We start from the raw sequence: 14,556 nt of genomic DNA on the forward strand, positions 1-14,556 counted from the left end.
CTCAGGGAACTTTTGTTCCTTGAGGCCGTTGCTTACCTTTGCTTCTAGTTTTGCTTTTGCACAGTTAGAGGACAGGTTTTTGAGAGGAAGACTTGAGTACTCTCATTTTGGAAGTTATGGCTACGATATATGATAATTTTCAGCCAAAGGAGCACCACCTTCCAAAGGGACAACAGTTACCTACCCCTTCTACCAGTAAATTCGAGTTTCGTTCCTCTTATATTGATTTAGTGGAACGGAATCGATTCATGGTCTACCAGGATGAAGACCCCTTAAAACATATGGAAATTTTCACGGACTATTGCTGTTCAATTCCTATACCGAAGGGGGTAACTCAAGATGAAGTAAAGGGGTTCATGTTCTTATACTCCTTGAAGGATTCGGCGCGAGATTGGTATCGCTACCTCGATAGAGTAGCAGCTGGAGTCACTGATTGGACATCTTTAGCACTAGCCTTCTACAAGAAGTACTTCCCGCTTTCGAAGACTGATGCCTTGAAGAGTAAAATCACGAGTTTTCAGCAAGGGGCCGACGAAGATTTTTGTGAAGCATGGGGACGTTTCAAAAGTTTGGTCCGAGCTGTCCCTCATCATGGTTTCCAAAGAATGGTATCTTTGCAACCTATTTTACAATGCTTTATATGATGATTACAAGGTCATTTTGGATGCAAATTTGCTAATGGTAGGTTCCAAAACAACACCGGTCAAAGTAAAGGTTGGAACACCATTGAGGAGATGGCGGTCCATAAAGTGAGTTTGGAAGTTCGGTGGTAAGTCACGAAAGCAAAGTGAAGACATGATCTAGCATTGTTGTGTCACTTATAACTTCCATTTCTACCCGTCTCGAGAAACTCGAGACTTCTGAAGCTTCCAAGGGGAAAGTCGAAGTTCCTATTCAAAACTCAGATGAGATCGAGAAGTTAAGAGAGATGGTCCAACTCCTTTTGGTTCAAGTGGCGAATATGGAAGCAGCCGGGATTGAGTCCTCACGGAATTTTGTGAAACAATTGGAGAACATGGAGGCTAATCAAGCCGCTAATTCTTCAAGCAAATGTGAAGGGCCGGTTGAGACGATCAATGCCATCAATCTCGAAGTGGCCTTTCTTATGAAAGTCCCGATAAGCCAAAGGAGGACTCGGAAATGATGAAGAAGCTCGTTTGAATTCGATGCAAAACGAGTCGAATGCGATATGGTCAGTCGATCGACTGCATTCCCGATCGATCGAATCGGTTGTCGAACAAAATAGTTTCTGGTCGAAACTATTCACACCTAACACATCCATTCGATCGACCAACATCCTCGGTCGATCGATGAGATACCCGATGATGTTAATTACGACAGAACTGCTTCACGCCCGGCTTATGGTCGATCGACTACCCATACCATCGATCGATGGATCTCCGAGCGAGATGCAAATCCGTCAACTAGTTTGCATGATTCGTCACTCATTGATGATTTGACGGGGTTTTAAACCTACGGAAGCCGAAGGTTCCGATCCTACGGCCGGTGTTGCGATCCCGTATCCGGAGCGTTTGAAGGCTACCAAGCTGGAGCGTAAGTTCGGTAAGTTTACGGAGATGGTCCGAATCTCGAGGTAACGGTTCCTTTCACTGATTTAATTACCCCGGTACCCTCTTACGCTAAATTTATGAAAGATATTTTGAATCGTAAGAGAAATTTTCGTGATGATGGTAATGTTGCGTTTGTGGAGGAATGTAATGTTCTTTCACAAGTTAATGTGCCACCTAAATTAAAGGACCCGGGTAGTTTTTCAATTCCTTGCACTATAGGTAACCACGTAATTGGAAAGGCCCTTTGTGACTTAGGGGCCAGCGTTAGTGTCATGCCGTATTCTGTTTGCGAAAGGTTAAACATTGGTAGACTTAAGGTGACCGATATTACCGTTCAAATGGCAAATAGATCGACTCAGAGACCTATAGGTGTTCTAGAGGATGTACCCGTTCGAGTGGGCAAGTTTTTTATTCCCCGTCGATTTCGTCGTTTTGGACATTGCGGAGAGGATAGTCGGATACCTATCATTTTAGGCGACCGTTTCTTACATACAGTGGAAATTTGGGGTCCGTGATAGATGTCAAACGCGGAACCATCACCTTAGAGGTAGGAGATGACACCATTGAGTTCAGTCTTGCTCACAAGGCAACTGAACCTGCTGATGAGGATACGCGTTATTCTATTGATGTTGTTGACAGGATTGTTACTTGTAATTGGAGGGAATCCTTAGCCAAGGATCCCTTAGCTGATCTAACCTATCTAGATGAGTGTGCAGGTAATACAGTGGAGAATGCTGAGGAGCCAGATGCTTTGGTTGCCTCAATGGAGAGCTACGAGCTCAATGAGGAAGAAGATGAGATGCTTTTGAGCACGGCCAACGATAACTTAGTGAACACTTGCTACACCATTGAAGCCGATTCTGTCTATCTTTGTAGAGGTAAAGGTGCCGGCGTAAGCCGTTCCCCTAATCTTAAGTATGTTTTTCTAGATGATACGGAGCAGTACCCAGCTATTGTTAGCTCTAGGCTTAACGATGACCAACTATCTGCTTTGATGTGTGTACTTAAGAAAAACAGGAAGGCTTTGGGTTACTCTTTGGATGACATTAAGGGCATCAGCCCTAATGTCTGTATGCACAGGATAGAGTTGGAAGAAGGCCACAAGCCTTATAGACAGGGTCAACGCAAGTTGAACCTGAAGATGCAGGAAGTTGTCATGGCTGAGGTGATGAAACTACTTGATGCGGTATTATTTATACGATTGGCAACTCCAAGTGGGTTAGCCCCGTTCAGGTGGTCCCGAAGAAAGGAGGGACTACCGTGGTTAAAAATGATAAAAATGAATTAATACCAACCCGAGTAGTGACAGGGTGGCGGATGTGCATTGATTATAGACAGTTAAATGCCGCCACCAAGAAAGACCATTTCCCCCTCCCTTTTGTTGACCAAATGACTGAAAGACTTGCTTCTAACAAATTTTTCTGTTTTCTAGACGGATATTCGGGTTCTTTCAGATCCCTATTCATCCGACGATCGAGTAAGACTACTTTTACCTGTCCACAGGGTGTTTTTGCTTATCGTAGAATGCCTTTCGGATTGTGTAATGCCCCTGCTACCTTTCAAAGGTGCATGATGGGGATTTTTTCTGATTATATAGAGAATATTATGGAAGTATTCATGGATGATTTCTCAGTTTATGGCAGTGACTTTGATCGTTGTTTAGCTAACCTTGATAAAGTCATGCAGCGTTGTATAGATGTTAATCTTGTTTTAAACTGGGAAAAGTGTCAGTTTATGGTAAATGAGGGAGTTGTGTTAGGGCATCGATTTCGATAAAGGTATACATGTTGACAAGGCAAAGGTGCAGGTGATTGAGCAATTACCTCCTCCCGTGAATGTTAAAGGAGTGAGGAGTTTCCTAGGTCACGCTGGTTTCTACCGGCGTTTCATTAAGGATTTTTCAAAAATTGCTAAACCACTTACACAATTGCTTCTTAAGGATGCTGTCTTTGAATTTACTGATGAGTGCCATGTCGCTTTTAACAGGTTAAAGGAGGCCCTAATTTCTGCGCCAATCATTCAAATTACTTTGATTGGGACCTCCCATTTGAGATCATGTGTGATGCCAGCGATTATGCTATCGGTGCGATTCTGGGACAAAAAGAATAAAGCTTTGAATGCCATATACTATGCGAGCCGAACTCTGGATGAGGCTCAAGTCAACTATTTTACCACTGAGAAAGAGTTTCTAGCTGTTGTTTTTGCCTTAGACAAATTTCGGTCTTATTTGTTAGGCTCTAAAGTTATTGTTTACACTGACCATGCAGCGTTGAAGACTCTCTTTATTAAGAAAGATGCAAAGCCAAGGCTTTTGAGGTGGATACTCCTTTTACAGGAGTTTGATTTGGAGATCAAAGATAAGAAAGGAGCGAGAGAATGTGGTAGCCACTTATCTCGTCTGCAATTGTGACGAAAGGGAAGATTCTTTGCCTATTAATGATTCTTTTCCTGATGAGAGTTTGTTAGCTATTACTACTTCAGGTCTTATCCACCACCGTGGTTTGCTTGATTTTGCTAACTTTCTTTGTGACAGTAGGATACCACCCGAGCTTTCATGGCAGCAGAAGAAGCGGTTTGTCTATGATGCTAGACAGTATTTTTGGGATGATCCTTATGTTTTCAAGGAATGTGCAGACGGTCTCATCCGGAGATGCGTACCTCAGTGGGAGGTGAAGGATATCCTAGAGGCTTGCCACTCTTCCGCTTATGGTGGTCATCACGGTCTGTCCAAGACCGTAGCTAAGGTACTCCAATCTGGTTTCTATTGGCCAACTTTGCATGCAGATTGTCGTAGTTTTGTTGCTGAATGCGATGCTTGTCAAAGATCGGGGAATATTTCCAAGAGACATGAGATGCCACAGGTAGGCATTCTTGAGGTCGAGATTTTCGATGTCTGGGGCATCGATTATCAAGGACCTTTTTCGAGCAGTCAAGGTAATAAATATATCCTCGTAGCTGTAGATTATGTATCCAAGTGGGTGGAAGCTATTGCTACTCCCCATTGCGATGCAAAAGACGTGATTAAATTGTTTAAAAAGATTATTTTCCCTCGTTTTGGTGTCCCTCGGGTTGTCATTAGCGATGGGGGAATGCATTTTAAAGAGAAACAACTTAGTGCTCTATTGACTAAATTCGGTGTCCAACATCGTAGAGGTTTGGGGTATCATCCCCAAACTAGTGGTCAGGTTGAGGTTTCTAACAGAGAATTGAAAGAAGTCTTAGCTAAAGTTGTTTCTAAATCACGGAAAGACTGAGTCTCAAGTTAGGCGATGTCTTATGGGCTTATAGAACTGCGTTTAAAACGCCAATCGGGATGTCGCCGTACCGATTGATTTATGGTAAGACATGTCATTTACCTGTTGAGTTAGAGCGTAAGTCTTGGTGGGCTATTTGTGATTTGAATTTGGATCCTAACCTCTCTCGTGAGAAACGCATGATACAGCTGAATGAACTAGAGGAATTTAGGCTGCTGGCCTATGACAATGCAAGGATCTACAAGGAGAAATCAAAGCGCTGGCACGACAAGAGAATCATAAAGCGCGAGTTCCATATTGGCGATAAGGTACTTCTTTTTAACGCTCGTATCCGTTTGTTTCTGGTAAGTGAAATCCAGGTGGACCGGTCCCTATACGGTCCACAAATCACAAAGTTCGGATCTGTTGAATTGGAGACCTCTGCTGGAGAAAGGTTCAAGGTAAATGGCCAATATGTGAAGCACTACCATGGATCAGATGCATATGTTGGGAAGGTCGAGGTTTTGTACTTCGATCCGCTATCAGATGATGAGAAGTGAGGTAACAAGGTCGTGCGGGACCTCTTAAACCAGCGCTAACTGGGAGGCAACCCAGGTTGTAGTTATTTTGTAATTTAGGATTTCCGTTTTGTTGTCTCATTCAATTTGCTTTTAAGTTTTCTTGTTTTGTTTCCTTTATTTTCATGCATTTGCAATTTCTTGGTTTGGGAAAATTGTACGCCTTTGATAATTTTTGCAGGAATTTATTTTATGCAAAGTGCGTAAGTGGTCTACTGGATTTTTGCGAGAGAAAGATAGGAAGTTATGATGGCAAAATGAATTTTGACGATTTTAATTCCAATTGCCAGTTCAAACAGTCGATCGACCAGGAGGTCCAGTCGATCGACTGAAGCAAGGAGAACAGAGGCTACTGTGCATAGGGAAGTGGTCGATCGACTGGGTCACATAGTCGATCGACCACCAAGGGGAGTCGAAGCCACGATAATGAAGGATCGATCGATCGACCGAGAAAACGGTCGATCGACCAATCCCTGGGTTCGAGGCGGTGATAAGGGAAGTTTCTATCCTTATTTTCTCATTCTTTCATTGTTCCCAAAAATCAGAAAAGAGCAAACCCTATATCCTCTCCCTTTCTCGCGTTTTCACCTACAAATCCGCCTCATTCTCTGCCTTTCTTGTTTTAATCTTCAAAGAAATCATCAAGGTATGTTTCTAATCTTATCTTTATGCTATTTGTTCGAGCTTTGCTGAAGTTACATGCACACTTTTCGAGTACTGAGCCCTTGAGTCGAAAAAAAAAAAAATTGATTTGGGGAAAACGATTTTAGGGTGTGATTTCTGGACATTTATATGCTTTAATTGCTTATTCTAGCCTTTACCCTTTGATTTTCGACACTAATTAGCAACTAGGAGCAGTTATTTCAGTTTGCCCCAAAAATTTCGAAACCCTAATTTGCGTGGATGGTCTGATTTTGATGCGGGTTTCTCGAATTTGAAACTTAAGTTGGTTGTTTGTTGCTAATTTGACTCTTTTGCAGGAATAACAATGACAAAGGGAAAAGCGCCAATGCAGGAAGGACAATCGAGCCAACGGCCTGCTAAGCGGCCACGCGGACCGCCTCTGATGATAGAATCCACTACGGATAGTCTACCTGACTATCCGCAGGTTATCTTTGAAAAACCTATTCAGCGCGCTAAATTCTCCTTCTTTGTTTCGACTGTGAAGGTCACAGCCACCCGGTTTCTCCATAAAGACACTTTGGAGAAACTAGGCTGTTATGAGTCGGTCGTGTCCCTGCTAAATGGGACGGGTATGACGGGTCTTGTGGACATGTCGGAGTTCACATATTATGTTATGACCCTTGAATTCTTTTCCTCTTACGCTTTTGATTCCAAAGCCTTTGAGGCTGATGAGACCAAACCCTGCATTTCCTTTCGACTTTTTAATGTTAATTATTCTCGACACTTGCTAATTTTGCGGGTTTTTCGGGTCTGTACTTCGAGGGTAGCACCTCGGACCCCTCTGACACTCACCGGGCCATGTGGTCTTGTATTGGTGACACTTACGGGTCGAGGAGAACGGGCACTTCCGTCCACTTGCCCCCTCTTCGTTATTTTCTACGGCTAATGGGTAATACCATTTTTGGCCGTAAAGAGTCTAATAACGTGAATAATATTGAGCTTTCGATTTTGGCGGGTTATCTGAACGTTGAGCGTCGGAGAGCCCGCATCTATAACATTGCCTACTTGACCGCCGCTCACTTTCAGACTGTAAGTGAGGGCACCTTGACCACCATTGCCTGTGGCGGTTTGGTGACACGTATCGCCAACCGCCTTGTTTTACTTTTCCCTCGACAGGAGGACCCCATTGACCCTGAGCTGCGCTTTATGGACCTCCGTTACGCGCAGGTGTCTATTGGGTCGATAGACGATGCGGTGGAAGATTGACTCTTTCATCCGTGACCGCATCCACATCACCGGCTACCCTTCTGTCTTGCCCCTCACCACCGTTGAGGGGGCTGCTGGAAACCACCTTTGCCTAGTTACAGGCTTCCTTTGGTGGCGGCCACGCCTTCTGCTGGCACTTCGAGGAGGGCTCGTGCCTCCTCTTCACAGGCATCCCCTACCTCCACTGCTCCCACTGCTGGCACCTCCACTTTTCGACCACCTACTCCCTTAGTTGTCCCTCCGGTCATGGACCAGAGGGCAATGTCACGTGTCTTGGGTGATTTGTGCGGGGAGCTTCAACGAGCACAGATTGGACACGGCCATCGCCCTGTTCCCGGTCTACGACGAGCTAGCTCGGGGGGGATGCTTCCCAAGGGTGACTGGGCTCACCCTTCTTACTTTGTTCCCCCTGAGGGTGGCTACCCTCAGGCTGCTAGGAGACCCTCTCCTACCACCACCACTACTGGTCCCTCCACTTCCAGGAGAGCCACTCCCTCCGTTTCCAGGAGAGCTACACCTGCTGTTGAGGAGGAGGAGAGTGAGTCGGGGTCCGACGAGGACAGCGACCCCTCCTACGAGGGTGGAGATTAGATGCTGGTGACCTCCCCGTTTTTGGCTGGTTTGGGGAGGTCGTATTTTGTGAGTTGTTTTCCTTTCTCTTTTCGCCTCCTTTTACTTTTTATGCTTTTATTATCCCATTTTTCTGCTGGTGATTTGCTGTTGAGCACAATGGGGACATTGTGCGTTTTGGTTTGGGGAGGGTATTTGCATATGCCTTTTGTTTTGCATCTGCTTTTGTTTTTTATTGCATTTCAGTCACATGTTTAGTGCATTTCTGTTTGCATTTGTTTTTATTTTCACCATTCAAAAAAAGGAAACAAAAAAAAAAAACAAAAACAAAAACAAAAACAAAGAAAAAATTGAAAAAATGCATAAAAAACCAAAAATATCACGTTTACTTTTGCATATAGTTGAGTCGGATTGGAGTTTTTAATGATGATTTTGCTCTATTAGTCAAATATGCCATTCCTTGCCTTTTCATAGCTGCTTAGCAAGACTTAAAAGTGATCTCTCAAATTTCGTTATGGAATCCATTTCGGGCAATTAGACTTGACTCATTACTTTTGGCAAACTACTTATACCTTCTGAGATATAGAGCCTATAACTGGTGACATTTATGACCGGTTAATTTAGGATTGAGAGTAGTTACTCCCTTCATTTCATGTTTTGCACGTGTATGAGTTTTGATTTCTCATCGCCTATACGCATTGGTTTGTGGTCGGTATTGCATGTTTAGAGAACTTTTGCATCCTCCCTTTTCTCATTTTACCCCATTAACTCCACTATAAGCCAAAATTGCCAGTTGCCCTCAACTACACCCCATACTTAGCCTATCATTGTGCCAAGCTAGGAAGTAGTAGAGGAATTTGGTGTCTTGAGTTGTTTTGGTTCGCTCTTGTAATGTTGGAGCGGGTATTTTTGAGAAGTGACGGATTTACTTCAGCCTGAAAACAGGAAGAAAGAAAAAAAAATTCAGAAAAAATGAAAAAAAAGAGGAAGCTGTTACCTGGGCAGAATGTTCTGAAGTGTGCAGGGTGGTCGATCGACAGCCATCATTGGTCGATCGACCACCAGTTCAGGTTTTGAAAAAAAAAAGAAAATGAAAGAAAAAGAAAGAAACAGAAATAGAAAAATGGAAAAAAGAGAGAGTCTTGAAAATAATAAGTCTTGGCTGAAATAAAAACACGCCTCATGTGTTTACCTCTTGATTTGGAGGCGTCCGTTTGGATTTGTGTGTTGCCTAGTCAATAAAGGCACGGTCGTTTGTTTTTGTTGAGTTGGAGGAAGGGATTCGGTTTCTAACGGTTCATTAGGTACTAGCTTGGCTCTTACCTTCACTTTTCCATAATTGTTTTGCCCCTTATTTCCCACTTAGCCCCACATATCCAAATTGTGCAATAGTTCGGCATGTGATAGTCCTTGACGGTGGTTATGCGTATGTACGGTAAATAGAATCATTATTCATGCTAGTCAAGCATACATGTTTTGTCGGTCGCAGTCTAGGTGAGAGACTATACTTCTCTTCCCTCTCTTTTACATATTATCTTACCATCTGCTGAGGGAAGAGTGATCCGGGAGAGTCCGATTGTGTGAGTCTTGCAAGGTCGAACGCCCGATTTAATTCTATGATATGCATAAATTTGTTCGCTTGATTTAAGCTTCGCAGTAGTTGACTTTGGGCATTAAATGGTTTGGCATTGATTTGTAGTTAGCTCTGAAATGTTCTCCTTTCCATTTAGTTTTTATACGGGTCATAGTGCTTGCTTGGGGACAAGCAAGGTTTGGTTTGGGGAGATTTGATACGTGCATATTCTATACACTTTATCTGTGGTTTTGGCACGTATTTCCATGCATAATTGGTAGCTTTAGGCTGCTATTTCTTCCGAAACGGTTTACTTTGCATTTTCTATGATTTATTGTAGGAATGCATGGAAGTAGGCTAAATCAAGCCAAGTTCGTCCTCCGGAAGCAAGTTCAAGGAAGCCAAGAGGAAGGAGAGTTCATTCACTCACCTTGGGATGCGTGCAAGGAGTGAAGAGTTGTTTGGAAGCATCAAGGAGCCACTGCACAGCATTTTCAGTCGATCGACTAAGCCTTTCAGTCGATCGACCACTGGAGCTCAGACAGAAGCTACTGTTCCGCATGTACGGTCGATCGACTGTGCTGACCAGTCGATCGACCTGATTTCGAGCTGATGTTTAATTTCCGTGTTAGACTTTTAAAAGCCCAACTTGTAATTAAATTTGGGTATCTTTTTATCAGTAGAACGCAGCAACTTTTAGGTTATGTTATTCATTCTGGAAAAAACTTAGTTTTCAGATCTAGCTTGAGACGGAAACCTTTGATTGGAATGCTTTGTTCTTGATATTCAATTAGTAAGCCTTTTATGCAATTCTTCTTTCTCTTATTTTTGCTTATTAATTTAATTCTTGTTTCATCAATTAATTTCAGTAATTGAATTTCTCTTCTTTGTTCTAGTTAGATTCCATCATGTTGAATTTGTCCTTATTTGTTAATTTCGCAATTAGTGTAGTCTTGATTATGCGTAGGTGATTCCTTTGATTGGGAATTAGGTGAGCCATGGTATAAAATTAGGATTGTTGTGTAGCATGAGTTCTTCCATATTGGTCTTGTTATCTTTTGATGGATTTCTTTGCTAGGTCGAAAGATTGGTAATTTGATTTATCGCTAGATTTAGAATTTCTCTTGAGTGAAAACTTTGATAAATTCAAGGGAATTATTGGACCGTGAGGTTATTTGAGCTTTGATCGAAAGACTAGCTTATTTTCCCTGAGACCGTATTATGAGATCTCTACTGCTTGACTGACCTGTTATTTGCCATGGTGAACCGAAATTCCCGATCCTCTTTTTTTATCTTGTTAAGAATATTCATTTTAGCAATTAGCCAGTTAATCAATCGATTTCAAAACCCCCAATTTATCGTTACTTTTTAGACTGAAAAATAGCAAACAAAATCAACCTTGTCTCTCTGTGGTTCGACCCTTACTATCACTAGCTATAGTTTTAGTTTGGAAATATAAATTTAATTTTGGTACTAAACGACGGTATCAATTACTCATCTTCAAAACACTGATAGTAGTTCCAAGTATTTCTTTGCCAAGATTGCTGAGAGGAGGCATCTCTAGTTTATTGGCTATATTAAGGATCAGCATGGGGCCCTTCACTCTGGCCAGGATGGAGTTACTAATGCATTCCAGGACTATTATTCTGCTATACTTGGTTCTCAACAAACTATCGCAGCTCTTGATGTTGACTTGTTAAGAAGAGATGGTTGTCTACTTTCTACTGACCACCATAATCTTACTAAGAATATCACCCTGTTGGAAATTAAGGAGGCTGTGTTCAGTATTGACTCTAATAGCAGTCCTGGTATTGATGGATTTTCCTCTGGGTTCTTTAAATCTACTTGGTTAATTATTGAAAAAGATTTCTGTGCTGCTGTGCTTAGCTTCTTTAGAACAGGACACATGGCAAAGCAAGCCAATGCTACTCTTATCTCTGTTATTCCTAAGAAGCATATTGTTGACTTTGTCTTAGATTACAGGCCTATCTCTTGTTGTACTGTCTTCTACAAAACTATTAGCAAGATCCTGGCTAATAGAATCCAACATGTTCTCCCTTCCATTGTTGGTAATGAACAGGCAGCTTTTGTTAAGGGAAAATGTATCTTTGAAAATAATATGCTCTCCCAAGCTCTTTCAAAGGTTATAGCAGAGGTCACATTTCTCCAAGATGTCTAGTTAAAGTTGACATTAGGAAAGCTTTTCATTCCATCCAATGGGATTTTGTCTCTCAAATGCTTCAGGTTTTAGGGTTTCCCCCATTATTTTCTAAGTGGATATGGGTTGCATTACTAATACCTGGTTTTCTTTTAAAATCAATGGAGCCATCTCAGGGTTTTTACCTGGGAAAAGTGGAATTAGGAAAGGAGATCCCCTCTCTCCTTACCTTTTTGTCCTAAGCATGGAGATCTTATCTAGGTCCCTTAGAAGAATCTACTCTAACCCCCCAGGTTTCTTATCACCCTAAATGCAGTAGGCTTAACCTCACCCACTTAATTTTTGCTGATGATTTGATGATTTTCGTAAGGGGAGATGTTCCTTCTGTCACTGCTATTAAGACTGCTCTTTCTCAGTTTACTCAGCTCTCTAGTTTACATGCTAATATTGATAAAATTAGTGTCTACTTTGGAGGGGTCTCTCATACTGTCATTCAAGGGATCCTTGCTGCTACTGCTTTTCTCTGGGACAATTCCCTTTTAAATGCCGTGGGATCCCCCTCACTACTTCTAAACTCAAAGTTTCCCTGTTTGATTCTTTAATCACTAAGATTCAGAGAAGCATTCATTACTGGTCTTCACAAACTCTTTCTTATGCTGGTAGAGCATGGCTTATTAATTCTGTGATTTTTGGCTTAGATAATTTCTGGTGCTCTAGTTCCCTTCTTCCTATGGAGGTCATTCATCACATTAACAAACTCTGCAAGGCTTTATTTTGGAATATACCTGCTGGTGACAGAAGATTGGTCTTCAAGAGTTGGTCCAAAATTTGTGCTCCCTGGAAATATGGAGTCTTCAATATTAAGGATGCCCTATGTTGGAATCAGGCCTTGCTTATGAAATGGATCTGGAAGTTTTCTCTCCCTGATTCTAGTTTATGGGCCACATGGATCAAGCTTTATGTTCTTAAGCATGACAACATATGGTCTGTTAAATCTAAGGACCATTTCCCTTCTAGTATCAAGGACATCCTTAAAGTTAGGGACACGTTTGTCTCTCTTTCAGGATCTGTTCAGCAAGCTCAGAGCCAGCTACATGCCTGGTGTGCAGGGCCTCATTCTGTTCAGCTAATTTATTTGTTCTTCAGGCAGCCTACTCTTGTTGGGGATTGGGTTACTGCTCTAGCTCATTCTGGAATTCTGCCTAGACATAAAATAATTACCTCTATGGCAATTCAGGGGCAGCTTGTAACAGTGGATAATCTTCAGAAAAGAGGTTTTTCTCTAGCAAACAGATGCTGTCTGTGTGAGAGTCAAGAGGAGACACATGAGCATCTGTTCTTTTCCTTTGCCTTCTCTCATCAAGTCTGGTCTTCTATCTTAGAATGGATGCATATTGATAGGCCTGGTACTACTGTGCAACGTGAGCTCTCTTCTCTAGCTGCTACTCGGTTGGACAGATGGAGGAAGCATTGGTTCACTGTGTCTGCTGCTGCAGTTGTGCACTTCCTTTGGACTGAAAGGAATAACATGATTTTCTGTCAAACTCTGCGTTCTTTTCCAGCCTTGATTCATAGCAACAAGTTTCAGGTCTCAGTCAGAATGCTTATAAGGCATCATGGGTGTTTTTTAGCTAGCCTAAATACTGATTAGAGTATCCTAGTTTTCTTTGCTAAATTTGATGAGCTCTATATTGGATAGTTTTGCAAATGTAATTTCCTTTCTGTTTTAAAAGAAATGAAATGATAATTTTTTGCCCAAAAAAAAAAAAAAAAAAAATTAGGCATTTTCAAACTAATGAAGTAAATAACGATTATATCAATAATTAATTTCAACATGATGAAGGTACGAAAATAACGATTAAGCATAAAACAAGGATGATAAAGAGAGAAGAGATTAATAAAAATAAAGGGAAATAATTAAATGAAGAACAAGGGTTAATTAAATTACCAATCGAAAGGGCCGAGATAACCTAATAAAGTTTTCTAAGTGTAAAAAGATAACCTAATAAAGTTTTGTAAGTCCTCCTTAAATAATAGGAGGGATAAATTATTAATCAAGCAACTAATGGGCCGAGATTAAAACTGAAACAACACGGCCTATAAGCAAAATCAATCGATCGGCCAGTGAAGCAGTTGAACGACAAGAGTAACATAACAACCTAGATGAAACTAGTCGATCGACCAAAATCAACAACAGAGCAGCACAGGAATAGAACAAATCCTTCACCTGAGCTTGTTCCTCTCGTCTTCACGCATCTCAAGGCGATGGTTCTCGAGCTCAACTCTACTAATGTCCGGAATGCAAATCAAAGGATGAAATTTGGTTTGTTTTCACTCACGTGGGCCATGTTGGAAATAGAGGCTTTGAGAGCCTTTTTCTTGTTTCCATTTGTCCCACATTGGTGAGGAAGTGGGTGTTTTATGGGTTTATATAACACCCCTTCCCTTACCTTATCACTAGTGGTCATGGGGAGTCTTTTGTAGAGACTTTGCGAGGTGCTTAATTCAGCTCGCACACGCGCGCGCGCGCGTGCCCGTGCCCGAGCCCGGCCCGGCCCGGATCCGGATCCGGATCCGGGATTCGGGATTCGGCAATGGCGGGCTGTGCCTATCTTTTTGGGCTGGATCCGAGTTTTGTTTTGGACTGTGTTTTTTGTTTGCTGAGTTGAATAAGTCAGTCAAACTGACTGTTAGTGGGGAGAGTCTTACTCCCACTAACTCGGATTGTGGCTGGGTTTCAGGAGTCGGTTTCTGGCTCCTGTATCTACTATAAATTCGAACCTCTTCACAGCATTTTAGATACAGAAAAACACTCTAAATTTCTGGGTATTGCTAATTAATATCGTTCCAGGTCTCGCAAACTCGAGTGGGCGAGTTTGTGAGGCAGCAGTAGTGTAATCCTTGGGTACTACCGGTCGTCGCTGATCGCCACCAAGGTCGCACCGGAGAAATAGTTTTTAAGGCAGCGGTTTCGCACCGTGTC

General features: G+C 42.1%; 1 protein-coding gene and 1 non-coding gene across 2 annotated transcripts; one reads left to right on the plus strand and one right to left on the minus strand.

The window, feature by feature from the left end:
• Nucleotides 1-489: 489 nt before the first annotated feature.
• On the minus strand, nucleotides 490-598 carry LOC141636051 (small nucleolar RNA R71). The gene has a single exon (XR_012540691.1). It is a non-coding gene; the product is annotated as a small nucleolar RNA R71 (small nucleolar RNA).
• An 11,096-nt stretch (nucleotides 599-11,694) lies between these two features.
• LOC141631261 (uncharacterized) lies at nucleotides 11,695-13,224 on the plus strand. The gene is made up of 3 exons (XM_074443957.1): nucleotides 11,695-11,834; nucleotides 11,944-12,161; nucleotides 12,272-13,224. Exons 1-3 carry the CDS (start codon nucleotides 11,695-11,697, stop codon nucleotides 13,222-13,224), a joined length of 1,311 nt encoding a protein of 436 aa, XP_074300058.1.
• The last annotated feature ends 1,332 nt before the right edge of the window (nucleotides 13,225-14,556 follow it).

Source organism: Silene latifolia, chromosome Y (genome assembly GCF_048544455.1).
Source record: "Silene latifolia isolate original U9 population chromosome Y, ASM4854445v1, whole genome shotgun sequence".
NCBI lineage: Eukaryota > Viridiplantae > Streptophyta > Magnoliopsida > Caryophyllales > Caryophyllaceae > Silene > Silene latifolia.